Source organism: Ceratotherium simum, chromosome 8 (assembly GCF_057802395.1).
Source record: "Ceratotherium simum simum isolate JZ-2026a chromosome 8, ASM5780239v1, whole genome shotgun sequence".
NCBI lineage: Eukaryota > Metazoa > Chordata > Mammalia > Perissodactyla > Rhinocerotidae > Ceratotherium > Ceratotherium simum.
In genome coordinates, this window is record NC_141907.1 from 3,769,247 (window position 1) to 3,787,917 (window position 18,671).

The following is an 18,671-nucleotide window of genomic DNA, read 5'->3' on the forward strand; positions in this document are numbered from 1 at the left end:
GGCCTTTCCGGGCTCTGCCGCCTCTCCTGGGCGCAGAAGCAAACCCAGGACCAAATCAGGGCTCTGCCCCACCTGCCAGTCCCTCTCCAGGCCACAGCTTCCTTCTGTTAAACGAGGGTCTTGGGGGGAATGCGAGGTGCCTGCCTCACGGGGACAGGGGATTTCTTGGGGAGATGAAATGCTTTGGGTCTAGACGGAGGCGGTGGTTGCACAACGTTGTGAATGCACAAAAATGCCACTGAACTGTGCGCTTTAAATGATTAGTTTTATGTTATGTGAATTTCACTTCATTAACAAAATAAATTAAAGAAGAGGAGAAGCTCGGACTAGTGCCGTGTGGGTGAGGACCACCCGGGATGCCCACGGCTTCTCTGCGCCTTGGCTTCTCTACCTGTAAATCGGGGAGAGGACCGATTCCCACCTTGGAGGGCCCGGGATTCGGGCCCTAGCTGGTTGCCAGGAGCGGGGTGGGGAGGGAGGGGGCAGGGCTGGGGCAGGCGGACCAGACAAGCTTTAAACACACTCGGCAGTGGACTCCACAAGGGGCTTCCTGAGGGCTGACCAGGGGCTGGGGGTGGGACCAGCCAGGCTGGGCCCAAGGACCCCCAGGTGGGGGGACACTTGAGCTACCTTCCCCTGTCTCTGTCGCTTTCTTGACACAGACAAGGGGTGGAGAGGGACAGGACAATGACGGGCTGGCACCTTCTTCCAGGACCCACCCTTGGGTGCTAATGGGGACACAGCCATCCAGGCAGGCTGGCAGGGTGGTGTGATGGTCACTGCACTGGGCCTTGGAACTCTGCCCCCACCTACCTGCTGTGTGACCCTGGGCAAGGCATCTAGCCTCTCTGTGTCTCTGTTTCTCCAGCCATAAACAGGGATGAAACAGTCCCAACCTCGCAGGGCGGTTTGAGGGTTGAAGGCAGAGCCCAGGGCTGGACACATAGGCTCGGGGACGGGAGCAGATGCCCAGGGAATTGCACGACCGACTCCCGCTGCCAGGCAAGAGACTGGGCGTTGAGGGGACTGACTTGCCCGAGGCCACACAGTGAGTGGCCGGCAGGGGGACCTGGCCTGGGTCTGCTGGGCTCACTGCCTTCCCGCTCATGCCTGAGGACGGGGTGTGGCAGCAGGGCGGGCCCCGGGGCCTGGACACAGGGCCTGGACACTCCCCAGGAGGCAGACCAGGGAAGGGGCCTTGCAGGCTCCAGGTTACTGCAAAGACATTTATTGCTATTTGACCCCTACTCTGTGCCTCCACTTCCAGAAAGTGAGCCACCTAGAGACACCGGGACAGACGGGAACCCACTCCCTGGACAGGGCCCTCAGGGCGGGTGGCCGGGGGCCAGCCAGGGCGCTCGCCCGCAGCCCCGCTCAGGGGCCAGGTTGATCCTGCGGATGTTGAGCTCAGTGGCGAAGGTCCTGGCCTTCTGGTAGAAGAAGAGGGACTTCTCGCGGTCGCGGAGGAAGTTGTGGTAGATGGTGGCCAGGCGCGAGTAGATCTTCATCTGCGCCTTCTTGTTGCCCAGGTCCACGGCCGCCGCCAGCGCCAGCTGGTAGTACCCGGCCGCGTCGAACGGGTCCTGGGGGGAGACAGGTGAGGGACTGGACCGGATGTTACCCCGACCCTGGAGGCAGGCGAGGTCTCACCGAGCCGTCTCCCCGCAGGCTGCTCCCCCCACCCCGCCCCTGCCCGTGGGCCCGGCTGCGCCCAGGGCCAGGGCCTCAGGCAGGCGGTGCGCTCCCCCGGGGTCCAGGCCTCCACGGAGCTGCCCGGGCCTCGGCTCCCGGCTCTCTCCCACCCCGGTGGCCTGAGAGCCGACACCGGCTCCCGTTCCCCTCGGACTCCGAGGTCTGCGTGGGCCTGGCCTGGCATTTCGGCGCCCCTCGGTCCCTCCTGTGCTCCGGACCTGATGCAGCCCCCCTCTGGAGCAGGGCCTGGCCCCTCGTCCCCTCCAGCGGCCCCACCTCCCGAAGCCTCTCCCCGCTCTGCCCGGGGCCCTCCTGGAGGACAGCAACAGCTTTCCCCAGGGCTGCTCGGAGAGCCCCCTGCAGGGTCCATTCCAGCCCGGGGGCGAGACTCCCTCCACCCCGAGTCCACACTGAAGCCAGCCTGTCCGGGCCCCTCCACGGGCCAGGCCCAGCACAAAGCTCTTCGCAGGTCTCGTCTCAGGATCCTCCCTGCAACTTTGACAGGCGCCACTCCCCGGACATCTGCTCCCATTTCAGACGCCTCTGCCTCACATTCAACCTTCCAGGTCGGGATGCTCCCCACTCCCAGCCCCCCTCCAGCCCCTCCCCAGGCCCCTCCCCTGACGCCAAGGTGACCCGAGGGACAGATGGAAAACCCGAACCTGCCCGCCCCTCCCCTGCTCCTGACGGCTCCCCAGCACAGAGGACAAAGTCCAAGTGCACCAGCCCTGGCTCTTCGCTGCGCCCAGGCGGGGCAATGACCCCGAAGAAAGTAAAAGCCGGCGAACACCCCCAGCCCCTACCAGGCGCTGACCCAGCGCGGGCGGGAGCCACGCTGATTCTGGGGCAGCACTGATCACAGGGACAACAGGTGCTGTGGCAGAGGGAAGCCCAGCAGCCTGTGGGAGCCCCAGGCGGCACCTCACTCAGCCTGGGGTGGGATGGGAGGGCTTCCTAGAGGAGGGGACATCGCGACTAAACAGAAGGAATCAGCCAAAGTGGGTGGTTGGGGGTGGGAGGTGTGAGTGTGTGTGCATGTCGAACGTGTGCGTGTAGCAGCTAGTGGGTGGCAGACCCAGGATTCACACCCAAATCTGTGCTATTCCACGTCTCACTCTTTGGACCGTGACACACCACACAGGCTAAAGATGACCCCTTCAGAGAGACCATCCACAAAGAGGCCCATGGACTCCCCACCCTAGGGCAGCACTCGCAGGACCCGGCCAGCCCCCCTGTCTCCTTTCCGTCCCGGTCCCGAGCAGGGGAGCCCCCGGCTCACACTCAGGGCATGAAGGGTCCTCTCTCCTCCCGGGCACGTGGAGGAGGGTGTGAGGTTGGCAGTGGCCCCTGAGGGAGTTCCACGGCCCCGTCCTGGTAAAGGCAGGCCTGGTGCTGACAGAGCCGCCATGGCGGCTGTGGGCGGTAGCACAGCCTGGGAAGGAGGCGGTGTTCTCTGCCCCTTGACCTCAGCCACCTGGGCCCGGGGACCTTGGCCCCTCAGCTGCAGCCCCGCCCTTTCCTTCCTCCCCGGTGACTGCAGAGAGATAAGGCCTGTCCAGAGGGCCCCATCCCAGGGTCAGAGGTGAGTGAGCAAGCATCAGCCTGGGCATCAAATCAGGCACCTCGGGGCCTGGAGCTGCCCCTGGCCCGGCTCTCCCGCTCCCCCATCTTGGGCAAGTCCGTTCACCTCCCCAGCCTCTTTCCCCTTCTAGTGCAGAGCTGCTTGGTAATTTATCACAGGGAAGCTGGGGTGGCACAAGCTCCATGCGGCCCCATCCTCAGACCCCCCAGGGGTCAGGGGCACATGTCACGGATGGCAGAGGGCCCCGGGCATACACAGCTCAGGTGAGGTCGGCACAGTCCTGCTCTGTCACCAGCCTCCATGGCCCCGTACACAAGGGAGGGCCCAGCCCAGACCTGGCCTGGGAGGGCGGGCACTGACACAGAGCACGCAGGGTCCCAGGGTCAAAGTGTCCTGGGGTCCCAGGGTCCCAGGCACTGGAGCCCCGCCTCACTGCTCCGAAGCCTCCTGTAATCAGCTGACCAGGCCTAGCGCCAGGCTCCTCCCTGTCCTGTGGGGCCCCAGCTCCTCCTGAGCAGCAGAGCATGTGGAGAGCCAACCACATAGAGCCCGGACAGCGCAGAGCCTGGACCACACAGAGCCCGGACCACCAAGAGCACGGATCACACGGAGCCCGGACCGCGCAGAGCCTGGACCACACAGAGCCTGGACTATAAGAGCCTGGACTACACAAAGCCTAGACTACGTAGAGCCTGGACCCTGCAGAGCCTGGACCCTGCAGAGCCTGGACCCTGCAGAGCCTGGACCACACAGAGCCTGGACCCTGCAGAGCCTGGACCACACAGAGCCTGGACCGAGCAGAGCCTGGACCACACAGAGCCTGGACCGAGCAGAGCCTGGACCCTGCAGAGCCTGGACTGCAGTGAGGCTCGTTTGCCATGGTCACCACTGCCCATGGCTGTCCCAGAACAGTCTGGCTCTGACACAGTAGGTGGCCACAGTGACCACTTTTGACCACCAGGTGTGGCCAGGCACAGCCAATGCCTCCCCAGATGGGGGGTGGGGGGTACAGACCCGGTGGGGTCTTCCAGGGCTGCCCCAGCTCCCAGATGTCATTCAGTGGGGAGGAGGAGGGGAGAACTCAGCCCCTGGGCTGGGGCACCCTCACCCCTCAGCCAGCACCGAGCAGGGACACTGTGCAGGTGCAGTGCTAGACGTGGGTGGGGTGATGGGGGGCATCTGCCTGTGCAGGGGTGCAACGGAGGAGACATCTCCAGGTCCACGTCTGTGTCCCCTGCAGGGCTGGGAGATGGATGGAAAAGAGGTCCCAGCTCCTGCCCCTCCAGATGCAGCAGGACAGCCACTCTGCTAGGTGGCCTGGAGTGGTGTTCCTGGGGCTTGTCACACGCCATCCTTGGCCCCACATTCCCTCTCTGTGAAGTGGGGTGATAACTACGTGCCCCACCCAGATGACATGAGGGCTAAAGGTGTCTCGGGATTCCAGGAAGAAAGAGCTCTGCACAGATTCGCAGGCTTCCTGGAAGAGGTGCCAGATCTGGGCTGCACTTTGCAACGTGGGTCTCTGGGGATAATGGTGACCCCTCCCCTGCCCCTTGGAATGTCTTTATCCCCCTCCCACGTTTTTGGTGGCTAAGTCTTGCTTGACTGTCAAGACTCAGCTTGGCAGTCACCTCCTCCGGGAGGCCCCCCGACTACACTCCCTTTTGTTTGTCATTTACCCAATGACTGCCATCATCTGTTCACATATCTGCCTCCCTCACTGACCGTGAGCTCTCGAGGGCAGGGCCTGGTCCACGGGGGAGCTCGGACAGTGTCTGCTGACCTCGCCTGCTCCTCACAGCCAGGCCTGGAGCCTGGGGGAGATCACTGGGGCCGACACTGGAGGAGCACGTGGACCCAGGCTCCGGGGTCTGGGTGCAGTCCCACCCCAAGGGTGAGGCAATGGCCCCCCACACCCCGAGCGCCCTGGTCCCCCACCTTCAGGTCGTAGAAGATGATGTCTCCAAGCACCAGGTACACCTTCACGTAGTATAGCGTCTCTTCGTCGAACTCCAGCGGCGAGGTGCAGAGTGACAGGGCCTTGAGGTAGAAGTGCTCAGCCAGCTCGCCGTGGCCCAGCCGGTGGTGCAGGGTGGCCAGCCGGTGGTAGGCCACTCGCTCGTTCAGCCGGTCCCCTGGGGACACGGGGCGGGGGGCATTGTGAGGACACAGCTGCGTGGGTGGCCGGGGCACAAGCCAGTCGGGAGCACCCATACCGACACCGTCTCAAGGCTCCAGCCACTCACTTCCCGGCTGGGACTCATTTCCCCATCTGTACAGTGACCTCATAGTGGCTGCTCCCCGGCCACCTGGGGGATACGGCAAAGTCGTGGATTTGGATGCCCCAGCTCTGTGCCTACACATAGCCGCCTGGACCAGAGGGGTACCTCTGGTTCCTGGTTTTGGCTAGGAGACCCCAAAAGTCACGCGGTCTGCGCACTCGCAGGCACCAGGGCTCAGGTCAAGCTGTGGACACCACATGTGACCCTCCCTGGTGCACCTTCAGCAGCCCCTCCACCCTACACTCGGCGAGTCGCCAGACTAGGCTGTCTCCAGGATCCTACCCCTACCAGGGCGGCAATGCGGGATCGGCACGTGAACCCTGCTGAGCACCTACTGTGTGCAGGGTCCTGGGCATGCAGCGCTGCCCGGCCCTCCCAGAGGATCCCTGTCTCTGGGGGAAGACGGACGGCCTGGAACAGCACAGTCAGGTGCTGGGACAGACGGGTGCCGGCGTTGAGGGACCGGCTTCTGGAAAGGGGACTGGGATTTCACCAGCCAGAGAACAGCAGGGGAGGCCGGGAGTGGGGAGGGGGTGACGGGAAGGGAGGGCCCGCAGAGGGGCCGGTGGCCCAGCCTGGCACATGCAGGGCCCAGCGAGAAGCCTGGAGTGTCCGGATGCAGGGAGCATTGCCCAGCCCTTGTGGTCGGCAAGGGAAAGAGGCAGAGGAAGCCACAGAGCTGGCAAAGAAAGTCCAGCCACGCAGCGAGCATGGCACTGCCCGAGAGACCCCCAACCGCCCCAGGGGCCGGGACGGGGCGGGCTCGCTGCTGACCTCAGCCCGCCTGCACGGGAGGGGCAGCCTGCAGAGCGGGGGACCCGACAGCCGTCCTGGGCCGGCCTGCCTTTAGCCTTTTGCCCCTGCCCTCCAGATCTCTTGGTGGGCAGGGGTGCGGGGGGCTCACCCAGGGAGATGCTGAGCGCCAGGGCCACGTGGGCGAACTCCAGGCCCTCCCGAGGCTCCTCCAGCTCGGCCAGCAGCGCCACCAGCTTGTTGCACAGCCGCAGCTCTGCCTCCTGGTTCCCTGTGGTCACGGCCAGCGGCAGTGCCCGGTCCTGCCCACACAGGCAGCGGCTCAGGCCTGCTGCTGCAGGCGCCAGCCCGGGCCCGGTACCCTCCTCAGAGCCCTGAACTGTGTTGGGAGCTTCCTGCCTCCCGTCCCACTGGATCTTTACTCAGCCCTGTCCCCGATAGAAAGGTCAGCTCAGAGAGGTCGTGACACTTCCAGGGCCACTGGGTCGTGAGCAAGCTGGGGTGTGACCTGCAGCCTGTCTCTCTACATTGCATAACCTCAGACCAGCCCCTCCCCTCCGGGACAATGAGGGCCCGACCAGGAGGGTCAGCGCCCCTCAGTGCTCCCAAAATGCCCCAGGGCTGACAGAGGACGGGAGAAGCCGCCCTCCCTGGGGGGCACATCCTCCCGCTGACATGCTGTGTGTCCTCTGACACGCCCCTGTGCCTCTCTGAGCCTCGGTCTGCTCATCTGTAAAATGGGGACAGGACCCTCATCCCAGGGTTGTCTGAGATCATCGGATCCTGATCCTCTGTAAGTCTCAAGCTGCCTCTGGCCTCAGATGGTCCTTCCTGTCTCTGTCTCTTCCAGGTGGGGGTGTGGGAGTCAAGATCATCCACCCGGGAAACCACCAGGAAACTAGGTGTGTGTGTGGAGCGGTCCTGCCCCCGGGTGGGAGGCGTCTGCCCCACCATACCTGCTCCTCCACCATCTCGGGACACCCCCAGGCCCCCCCAGGCTCAACCCTCGGCGGCCGGCTCACCCGGTAGAAGGACACGGCTTTCTCCCGCTCCCAGCTCCCGTTGAAGAAGATGTCTCCGGCCGCCTCGAACAGCTCCAGCCCCAGGTTGGGGTCCCCCGTGTACAGGGCTGCGTTCTGTGCCACCTGGGGATGCAGAGACTCTCGTGAGACCCACAGTGCCCGCAGGGCGAGGTGGCCCTGCCCACCGGTGGGGACCTCCCAGCCAGCCCCCTCCACTCACAAAGCAACGGGGCTTCTCAATCTCTTCCAAATCACATCATGTTTGGGAAAGCGTTTTGATAAACGTGTTTTTAAGGAGACATGCCATATGCTGCTGAAGCAGGATCTTCTGTGTGTCAGCTGAGTGGGCACAACGTTGCACATTTATTGAGCACCTGCTGTGTACTAACACGGTGGTGCAGGGCACTGTGAGGGGCACACCCCTGGCCCCCGGGAGCTCAGATTGTTGTGGAAGGCGCTGTCTGGCGGGGGGTCCAGGGCAAGGGAGACACGGGCCCCTAGCAGGCAGCCGTGCTCCACGTGGTTTCGGGGTGGGTGAGGGAGCGAGTGCGCGCGCCCGTGTCCTGGCACCTGGATGTACAGGTCCACCAGCTCGTTCTGCTGGAGGATGTAGTAGATTTTCCCCGCCTGCAACCAGGCGCGCGCCTCCTCCTCCTTCTTCTGCAGGTCGATGAAGACCCCCAGGCTGCGCTTGGTGTAGTCGAGCGCGGATTTGTAGGCCCTGGAATAAGTGTGGATGGTCAGAACCACGCTCCCGGGCCGGCCGCCGCGTGCGGGCCGACCCGGCTCCTCCCACTGTGGGTCTGGTGACGGTGGCCCTGCGACACCGGGAGCGGGAGCAGACCCTGCCCATCCCAGGCTGACGAGCAGGGAGAGCAGGAGGCACACACAGCACGGCTTGTGCAGCAAAGATCAGGAGTCTCCTTGGAGGAAACGGCCATGTGGCCAGGAGGAGCGCACTATCCCGCCTCTGCCCGCCTCAGCTCGCCTGCCCACACACGGGCACACGGCCTCTCTAGACACAGGAGGAAACATCAGCACTGGGCAGAAATTCAGAGATTACCTAGGCCAGTGGTTCTCAGTCTCCAGCGTGCATCAGAATACCCAGAGGGCTGCTAGATGCAGATTGCTGGGCCCTGCTCCCAGGGTTTCTGACTCAGCAGGTGTGGGGTGGGGCCTGAGAATGTGCATTTCCAACACGCTCCCAGGTGTTGTGGAAGCTGCTGGTCCGGGGACCCCACTTTGAGAAGCATTGATCTAGGGCACTGGCCCATCTGTCCTGCTAAGAAACCGAGGCCCAAGGGTGAGGGGTGAAGGCCAAGACTGGCCATTTCCCAAGTCTTTGTGGAAATTGGGCTCCTCCCTCTCTCTCAAAGCATCCCTACATTGCAGGGAGGTGTTATTATTTTTCTGGGCCCCATGGGCTGCAGGGCCCAGCCATCTGTTACCCTACCTGCTGGGGATGCTCAGTGTGGGCTTCACAGGGAACACGGGACCCTGAAGCCCTGCCCCAGGGGAAGCAGGTGGGACAACCAGCTCTGTGTCCTGTGGACAGGGATGCTCGGGGCACACGTGGCCGCTGTCCTCACATCTGAGGGGACAGACGAGGACCTGATGGCCCTGGCCCAGAGCTGGGCCAGCGGGAAAAGACGCAGGGCATGCAGAGGTCAGCTTACAAAAGGCACCACGGCAGGAAGAACAGCCCAGAAATGCACGCTTAGCCTCCCCTGGGGATGAGACACCTGTCGGGGAGGCGTGTGAGTGGAGACTGGAGGACACGGGCCGTGGGACTCGCGTCATGCGCATCGGCTGGGATGACTCCCAGACCTGTCAGCTCAGAGCCTGTCTGGTGCTAAGGAAGGAAATGGTCTCCGAGGAGGGGCTTCCCCTGGACAGGGGCCCAGCACCCTGCGGAACTGGCCGTCACCGCTCGGTGCCCAGGGTCAGGGGCCCAGCACCCTCGCCACCCCTTCCAGCCCTGCGGAGCCAGCCCTCACCGCTCGGTGCCCAGGGTCAGGTAGAGCCGGCTGATGGTTTCCAGGAGCTGCCCTTCCAGTGCCTTGTTGGCCGCCCTGCGGGCCAGTGAGAGCTGGAACTCGAGGTAGACGACACGTTGGGCCTCATTGGGCATGACTGTACTGTAGAAGTGACACAGCCGCTGGACGGCAAGCAGCTGGCCTTGTGGGGGAGACAAAAGGAAGAAGTCACCATCACATCACAGTGACGTTTGCAGGGTTCAGAGGCCCCCGCTGTGTGCCTGCCTCTTCCACGCCTCTGTGAGCTGGGTCATCTTGGTGGGGAACTGAGCCCGACCTGCACACTGTGATGGGGCCAGGCGGGGCGCGTTGTAGATGCTTGAGAGATGACACCAATCATTTTTACATCCCCCAGGGCTGGAGGTCCTGGCCAAGCTCTCCCATCACACCAGGCTGCCTGTTTCTGTTTCACAAAGCTCCTCCCAGCCAACAGGGGCCGCCTTCACATTGGGCTGACGTGGCAGGGAACACTGGCATCCCCATGTTGCAGACAGGCAAACTGAGTCCTAAGCTGAGTACCGAGTCCAGAGCAGACAGCAAATCTGTTTCTGGCATTCCAGAGCCAACGCTCCCTCATGAAGCCCCGCTCCAAACCCACAGCCTTACTTGCCTCTCCTGAAACCAGGGGGCTGGGAGCGGTTGAGAGCTTTCACTGTTAAAAATGATCTGGAGATCAACAAGGGAAGAGAAGTTTGAACAACACCGTCAACGAACTGGACCTAACAGACGCTGCCCAACAACAGCAGAACACACGCTCTTCTCAAGCGCCCATGGAACATTCTCCAGGACAGACCAGAGGGTGGATCACAGAACAATTCTCATGAACGTAAAAGGATTGAAATCATACGAAGTGTGTTCTCCAGCTACCATGGAACGAAATCAGAAATCAATAACAGAAGGAAGTTTGGGAGATTCACAAATACGTGGAAATTAGCAACATACTTCTAACTAGCCAGTGGGCCAAAGAAGAAATCACAAAGGTAACTAGAAGATATTTTGAGATGAGTGGAAATAAAAGCAACACATTCCAAAACATACAGGACGCAGAGAAAGCAGCGCTTAGAGGGACTTTAGAGCTGTAAATGCCTACATTGAAAAAGAAGAAAAATTTCAAATCAAAAACTTAAACTTCCACCTTAACAAACTAAAAAAAGAGGAGTTAACTAGACCCAAAGCAAGCAAAAGGAAGGAATAATAAGGATTCAAACAGAAATGATAGAATAATAAAATAGAGAACAGAAAAACAATAGAGAAAAATCAATAAAACCGAATGATGGTTCTTTGAAAAAGATTAGCAAAATTGACCAAGAGAAAAAGAAAGATGCAGATTATTAAAATCATAAGTGAAAGAGAAGACATTAATATCCATCCTACAGAAATAAAAGGATTAGAGGAGAATGGTATGAATGATTATATGCCAATAAATTAGGTAACCTAGCTGAAATGGACAAATCCTAGAAAGACACAAACTACCCAGATGGACTGAAAAATGACCCAGAGCAGCGCAGGCGACTGTGGAGTGTCACCCCAGCCCTCAGTCAAATGGGGGAGAGGAGAACAGTGTGACCCCCTGGGTCCCCTAGCTTGCCATTCCCAAGTCTGAATCCCCCGGCACCCTGAGGGGCCTCACAGGAGATGTCTGAGAGGCCCAGAGGGGGCCACGTGCCGCTGGTGAGCACTGAGGCCACAGGGCAGGCCTGGGGACCTGGCTCTTGCTCTTCCTGGAGGTCTAGAGGGTCCACTTCCAGCCTCAGTGAGCGTTCTCCATCCCTCAACGGCTCCCCAACGCCCTCGGAAAAATGGCAACCCACAACCTGGGTTCCCTGGCCCTCGCCTACCCCCACAGCTGAAATTCTCACCACCCACCACCTGACCCACCTACTCCAAACTTAGCACCTCCGTGTGTGACCCAGCTCACTCATCCCAGGGCCTTTGCACGGGCTGCACCTTCACCCCATGCACAGCTAAACCCTCCTCAAACCTCAGGTCCCAGACTAAACAGACCTCCCTGACCCATAAGTTGGGGCCAGGAGCCGCCTGTCATCACGCTGAGCACCTCCTTTTGTGGCTCCTGTGACCTGGGCATCTGTTTCCCACCCTTGGCTGCCAGCCCCCAGCGAGGACCAGTTGGGTTCCGTTTGTGGGTGGAGCCCCGCCCAGAGCCTGGCGTACCCGCACAACAGGCTGCTGTGAATGGAGCTCACTGCTCTGCGGCCCCGGGGAACCACCCACCCCGGCACCCTCCGTGCAGCCTGGAGTGTCTGGTGTGCAGGAATGTGGGGAGATGCCACGGAGGTGGCAGCTAAAGTGACCAGTGGCCAGGGCCCACGAGGCCCCTCTCGGCTCAGCTGCCCCCAGCTGGCCTGGGCGACGTCCAGGGCGACCCACTGCCTGTTTGCCTGTGAGACTTTCTGTGCACAGATCAGGACATCCCAGGCAAAGCGGGACTAGTTGGTTGCCCCGGTTACGTCTGGCCCCGCGTGGGAGCACCCTCAGTGGTGCCTGCAAACATCTGCTGGTTTCCATTACTCAGCATTCTCCACGGTGGAAAACAACTGCTCGCCTCTGAATCGCAAACCCCAGGTGTCTCTGAGCAAAGACGGAAAGAAAACATGGTTTCCTTCCAGGAAGCCCGTGCGCCCGGGCATAGAGCCGGGAGGTGCAGGGCCGGAACTAGGCGTGACACTTACTCTCCAGGTGGTCCGTCTCCATGGCAACCAGAAAGGCCCACTCATAGTAGCACTTGCCCTGGCGGGCGAGGGCCCCGAGGGTGCACAGGTGGCCGAGCCGCAGGAGCACCCGGCTGAAGTCCCGGCCACACTCCCCGCAGGGCAGCTGCGAGAAGAGCTTCACGGCCTCTAGGAGGTAGTGCTGGGCCAGCCCCCGGGCGCCAGCGCGCAGGCACAGAGCCCCGAGGTTGGCCAGGACCACTGCCTGGTTCCGCAGCTGGCCCAGGGCCCGGGCCGCGCGCAGGGCCCGGTAGTAGCCCTCGGCCGCCTGCCGGGTCCTGCCCGTCCTCTTTAGGGCGATGGCCGCCATGTTGGTGATCACGCCCTGCTGGTCCTCGCTGGCCACTGCCGCGTCCAGGACAGACTCCAGGATGTCCAGGGCCACCGAGCTCTGCCCCTGAAGCACGTGCAACCAGGCGAGGGCCACCAGGCGGTCCACGACCAGGCAGCCGCCGGTCTCAGCGTCGGCTTCTGCCGCCTGCGTCATGAGGGAGATGGCCCTGACGTGCTGCCCGTGGTGGCTGTGCAGCTGGGCCAGGCTGGCACAGAGCGGGCCGCGCAGCACCCGCCCCGGGCCCGAGGCCCGGGAGGCCAGCGCCCGCCGGAGGTAGTGGGCGATCTGGGAGGGGAGGCGGGGGTGTTGGGGGGTGTTCCGCAGGACCAGGTCCACGCTCCTGAGCCAGCTGCCCAGCGAGCCCCGAGCTCGCAGCGAGGCCACCTTGACGCAGCTCAGCGCCAGGCGTGGCAGGCACTTCCGGCTGTAGACGTCCGCCAGGAGCAGGTAGCAGTCCACGGGCCACGAGGCGTCCGGGGACCCCAAGGCCTCGTGCAAAAGCAGCAGCCTCTCCAGGAAGGGCAGGGCCTCCTCGGGCTGCTTGAGGCGGGCGTGATGCCTGGCCAGCAGGAAGCAGGCCCGGGCCTCGGCCTGCGGGCTCTGGCAGCGGATGGCCCTGCGCAGAGCGTGTCTCAGGAGCTCGGCCTCCGCCTCGGTGCTGCAGACGGGGCTGGGCGTCCCCAGGAGCAGGGCCGAAGCTTTGGGCACCAGCTGTGCGCACTTCTCCCTGTTCTTCTGCTTTAGGTGGACGGTGGCCAGGTTGGCGTACACGGCCACCACCAGGAAGAGGTCGCCGAAGCGGCCCCCCAGGGCCCCCAGGGCTTCCTCGAAGTACACCCGGGCCTGGGACAGCTTGACCTTCCGCACGCACAGCCGCCCCAGGAGGAAGCAGAGCCTGGCGAGGGCCATGGAGAGGCCAGCCTTCTTGGCTGCCCCCCGGGCCTGCGCCAGGAGCCCAGCCAGCACCTCCTCGTCGGTGCAGCCGCAGAACATGCTGCTCAGCCCCGGCAGGGAGAGGTCATACAGGCCACGGAAGCAGGCCTTGTGCTCAGGTGCGTCCAGGAACAGCAGCAGCGAGCCCAGGGCCTCCATGTCGGCCCAGTCCTCCCCGGCGTCCAGGTGGAAAGAGGGCTCCTCAGTGTCCGGCGAGCTCCTACCACAGGATGCCGTGTGGAGACCCCAGGACTCTGGCTCCTTGGGGCAGCCCTGGCAGGACTTGCATTGTTCTAAAACATTCTTCACCTTCTGCAGGGTCTCACGTGGCTCTGGGTTCAGGCAAGGCAGAGGCATTTCTGCAAGTCACCAAAACCCCCAGATGGATTAGAGTCTGACGTGAGTCCAGGCTCAGCCAGGGGCGGGGACGTCCCTCCCCGAGCACTGTGCAGATGTCACCTCCCCTACTGGCTGCCCTGAGCATCTGAGGTTTACATGGAATGCCAAGCGCCATGCTTGGCACGTGGGAACTTGGTCACTCTGGTTACAGGGAGAATACAGATCAGTCTGGCCAGCTAAACAAACACCCCCCTCTTCTTCTTCTTCCCCTTTGGAAGGCACAGTTCCAGGAGACCTTACGTGTCACAGCTCAGTGATCACTCTGGGCTGCCTTTCCCTTCAGAAAGAAGCAAAGCCTGCTAATGGGACGTGTCTACATTCGCTGCTACCACCGCCTCGTCTGACTGGGACAGCACCCGGGGCTCTCCAGCCAGGTGCGGGAATCCCACGACACCATCAACAGCCAGTCAGAGCTATTGATCAGCCTGAGCTCAAAAGCCCCCCACAGAATTGATCAAACCAGCCACGGCAGAGGAACGTGATGCTGTGTCCATCCACCTAGCTCTGGCCTGGGGACCATTCCCAACAGGAAAGACTGGGAATGGCTCCCAGACCCCCGGTCTCCACCCTCATCTTGGCTGGTTTGAGAATCTGAGGCCTGCGGTTACAAAAGTCTCAAAAAAACAGTGCTGGAGAGTCTGGGGGCACCCGTGCTGTCCATGATGGCCTGCTCCCCGACTGTTGGCTTTGGATGGAGTCCGTCCCAAAGGCACGTCCAGCATCGAGGAGCAAACAAGCTACATTTCCTTCTGGAAAAGCATGAGCCTAAAAGGAGTTTGTTTGGAAGGAAAGAAGCAGAGTCTGGAGTTTCTCCTGTTTCGAGCTCACATGTAAACATGTGCAGAGCTGTCTCCATTAGTCTGTAAAGGCTGGGAATTAAAAAATTAAACATGGTTTAGCAGCGAAGGTCCGACGTGACCTACGTCAGACCAGCTGAGAAGACGTCTCCTCCAGGCCGGGCTCCAGCTCTTACACTGGCCTCCTGACCCTGGAGGGGCCTGTGCTCCAGGAACTGGGCAGGATGTGAAATTCTCCGGGGGGCAAGCCTGCAGCGTCCTTCCCCGTCCCCACTTAGCAGAGGGTCGGGGAGGAGGAAGGGCCCTGAACAGCCCTGTGGGCCCCGAGGCGGGTTCCAGGCTTCCTCTCTCAGCCTCCTCACCCACCTCCCAAAGTGGCCCCTCCGTGTTTGTGCTTAGAGATCCCATTCCCAGGGAATCCCAAAGGGTCCCCGGGCATTCTCGTCCCCAGGATCTCCCCGATGCAGATCCTCTGCAGGGGGAAGGCAGAAGAGGAGTGAAGGCAGAAGGAGGGGGTCTCCCAGAACCAGCCCCCCAGGGGAAGGAGCACATCCTTGAGGGCTTCTCCAACGTAAGGCTCCAAATTCAGCAGCCCCCCCAGCACCCTCACCTCTCCAAAGCTGAGCATGGGGCGAAATTTCAGCTGCTTTAGGTTGTGTGAAATGAACCCAGGGCCAAGCATGGGCTCAGGCAATGGAGGGGATGCTCTACCCTAGCCGGGGACAGGGCAGGAGGGCCAGCATGGGCTCGGGCAATAGAGGGGACACTCTACCCTAGCTGGGGACAGTGCAGAAGGGCCAGCATGGGCTCGGGCAATAGAGGGGACACTCTACCCTAGCTGGGGACAGTGCAGGAGGGCCAGCATGGGCTCAGGCAATGGAGGGGACACTCTACCCTAGCCGGGGACAGGGCAGGAGGGCCAGCATGGGCTCGGGCAATAGAGGGGACACTCTACCCTAGCTGGGGACAGTGCAGGAGGGCCAGCATGGGCTCGGGCAATAGAGGGGACACTCTACCCTAGCTGGGGACAGTGCAGGAGGGCCAGCATGGGCTCGGGCAATAGAGGGGACACTCTACCCTAGCTGGGGACAGGGCAGGAGGGCCAGCATGGGCTCGGGCAATAGAGGGGACACTCTACCCTAGCTGGGGACAGTGCAGGAGGGCCAGCATGGGCTTGGGCAATAGAGGGGACACTCTACCCTAGCCGGGGACAGTGCAGGAGGGCCAGCATGGGCTCGGGCAATAGAGGGGACACTCTACCCTAGCTGGGGACAGTGCAGGAGGGCCAGCATGGGCTCGGGCAATAGAGGGGACTCTCTACCCTAGCTGGGGACAGTGCAGGAGGGCCAGCATGGGCTTGGGCAATAGAGGGGACACTCTACCCTAGCTGGGGACAGTGCAGGAGGGCCAGCATGGGCTCAGGCAATTGAGCGGACGCTCTACCCTAGCTGTGGACAGTGCAAGGGGGCCAGGCATGGGCTCGGGCAATGGAAGGGATGCCCCACCCCAGCTGGGGACAGTGCAAGAGGGCTAGGCATGGGCTCAGGCAATGGAGGGGACACTCTACCTTAGGGAGACAGTGCAGGAGGGCTGGCACATTTGCTGGAGACCCACGGCCCCAGGGGAGGGGAGCTTCATCTCCCCTCACCCAACCTCCCCTCCAGGGCGGACTCCCTACTCCCCACCCTCCCCACAGAAGAGTGAAGCCTCTGCCCAGCGTCCTCCCATAAGGCCCAGCCCCGTGACCAGAGGAGCCGCGGGCCGTGCGGGAAGAACTTACCGTCTTCTTCTGGCTGCTCAAACTCAGCTTCTTCCAATCGGTCTGAAAAAGGAGAGAGGAGAAGCATCACCCTCCAGCCAGCGCCCTCTGTCGCCATGTCGGCGGGCCCACCGGTGGAGGGCCGGGAAGTCGGGTCTTCCAGAGTCTGCCCCTACCCTCCCCACTCCCACGAGAAGGTCAGCTTCTGCTGCCACCCCTCTGGGAACAGTGACACGCTCCCTGCTGAGTGCTTTGCACTGCGGCCCTCAGAGAGATCCTGTCCCAAGTTCAGGGGTGTTGAGGTGAAAAGGGAACAGCATTATCTTTAGGAGGTGGCAGCCCTGGGGTCCAGCCCTGGCCCCCTGTGGCCAAGCAACCCAGGCAGACCCCGGGGGCCCCGGCTCCTTATCCTTGATGGGGAGAAAGGTCACTCTTACACAGGCTGTCACAGCGGGCAGAGGGTCAGGTCCGAGCAGGGCCCCACCAGTGTTGGTGGACACAGAACCAGGCCCACATGCTCTCCCCCGCCCTAGCGGAGCAGAGGGTCATAGGCTGGCGCCCGGAGGCCACGGGGAAAAGCCTTTGCTAAGTCCCCATCCTCAGACAGCAGGGAGCCTCAGCGCCACTTATCTGCGCCTCCCTGGCCCCTTGCCTGCTCCTCTCCCTGTGTCTGGCCTGTCTGCAGCCCCTCCGGCCCGAAGGCAGCGACAGCACCTGTGGGAGGAGCTTTACTTGCCCAGCGGCCGGCACTCACTACTGTCTACTGACGGAGGAAGCAGAGCATCCCCCAAGGGAAGGGGGCACTGGTGTGAAGGGTGGACGGAAGCCTTAACTAGTCCACGCTCCACTGAGCAGACGGCGAAATCTTACAGACCCGGCGTGGACGAGGCAGGGTGAGGCAGCGGCTTCACAGGGCCAATGGAATACCCGCGGGGTCAACCCCACGGGAAAGCAGTCTAGCTTCACACCCTTCGTCCCCCCCCAGGACTCTGCCCCAGAACACTGGCCTGAATAACCGGCTGCAGGTGCGATCTGCTGCAGGTCCTCCGGCCCCCCGGCAGCCCCGCCCACAGCCCCGCCCACACCTACCCAGGCTGTACACCGAGCAGACGTCGGTGCTGGACGTCCTCCTCAGTAGCTGCCTGGCCTCCTCCTCAGAAAAGTGGTCTTCGTTGCTGAAGAACGACCTCTCCTCCTCACTAAGAAAGATCGCATTTTCCAACCTGGAAAAAGAAAGTGCTTTATTTAAGATGGCATGTTTCCAAAGTAAACATTTCACAGTCAGACACATCTCCACTCCCTCATTTGACAGATGGTCCCTGCGCACCTACTCTGTGCCAGCAGTGAAAACACCGACATAACGAATAAAAACAAACTAGATCCTGCCCTCAGGGGTGCCTTGTCTGGCCAGAGGCAGACGCCTGGGAGCAGGAAAGGCTGCGACAGGCACAGCGGGTTACAGCAGCCTGGGAGGATGAGCTCCTGGGCAGGCTCCAAAGCCCCACCTCAAATGTCCCTTTCCCTGTGAGGCCGGCGGTGACAGCTGCAGGCAGAATCGATCCCTCCACACTGTGAGGGGCTCCTCATTCATCCTCTGCCGGTGCTTCCCACAGCGCCCGACATGAACACAGGGCACCCGTGTGCTCAGTAAAGCCGGGGAGAGGAAAACAGGAAGGGGCAGAGGGAGGGAAGGAGAGGGGGAGCGGGGAGGCAATTTCTGCTTACAGGACTAAGACCAGCATAATAGAGAACTTTGAAATGTCTTTGGAACCTAGAGGGAGCTATTTTGAGAAGTCAAAGACAACCTCAGAGCAGCTGGTGGGATTCGACATTTGACAGAACAACAGGCTTGTATTCTTCAAAATGTCAGAGTCGGAAAACACAGAGACTGAGGAACTATTTCAGGTTAAGGAGACGAGACTGAAGACACAGGACAACTGGTAACGTGGTCTGGACTTTTCTTTGGCTGTAGAGGGCTTACTGGGACACTGGCAAAATCTGAGTAAGGTCTGCAGGTAACAGCATTAACGTTACTTTCCTGATTTTGACACATGTGCTGGGGTTGTGTAAGTGGATGCTCTGGTTGGAGGAAACACATAGTGCGTTGTTTAGGGGCAAAAGGGCATCGTGTTTGCAACTTACTCTCAAAGGGTTTAGAAAAAGTATAGACGTAAAAGAGAAAAAAGGAGAAAGCAAATGTCACAACGTGTTGACACGTGGGCAGTCTGGGTGAAGGGTATACAGGAACTCTGTGCTTGTCTTGCAACTTTTCCCTATGTCTGAAATTATGTCAAAATACAGTTAAAAAGAAAAAAGAATAGCTCTAGGTTGTTCATTAAACAAAAGATCAAAA

At 61.4% G+C, this 18,671-nt stretch overlaps 1 protein-coding gene across 4 annotated transcripts in view; it reads right to left on the bottom strand.

Moving 5' to 3' along the window:
• Positions 1 to 246: 246 nt before the first annotated feature.
• SH3TC1 (SH3 domain and tetratricopeptide repeats 1) overlaps positions 247 to 18,671 on the bottom strand; it is a 56,470-nt gene continuing 38,045 nt past the window's right edge. For all 4 annotated transcript variants that reach the window (XM_087434871.1, XM_087434869.1, XM_087434870.1 and 1 more), the window contains 9 exons: positions 17,408 to 17,541; positions 16,340 to 16,381; positions 12,058 to 13,722; positions 9,329 to 9,509; positions 7,902 to 8,052; positions 7,332 to 7,454; positions 6,461 to 6,611; positions 5,213 to 5,409; positions 247 to 1,583 (listed from right to left, as the gene is read on the bottom strand). In XM_087434871.1, the coding sequence (XP_087290997.1) occupies positions 1,326 to 1,583; positions 5,213 to 5,409; positions 6,461 to 6,611; positions 7,332 to 7,454; positions 7,902 to 8,052; positions 9,329 to 9,509; positions 12,058 to 13,722; positions 16,340 to 16,381; positions 17,408 to 17,541 (2,902 nt within the window). In that variant the 3' untranslated portion in view covers positions 247 to 1,325. The remainder of the gene's footprint in view (positions 1,584 to 5,212; positions 5,410 to 6,460; positions 6,612 to 7,331; positions 7,455 to 7,901; positions 8,053 to 9,328; positions 9,510 to 12,057; positions 13,723 to 16,339; positions 16,382 to 17,407; positions 17,542 to 18,671) is intronic.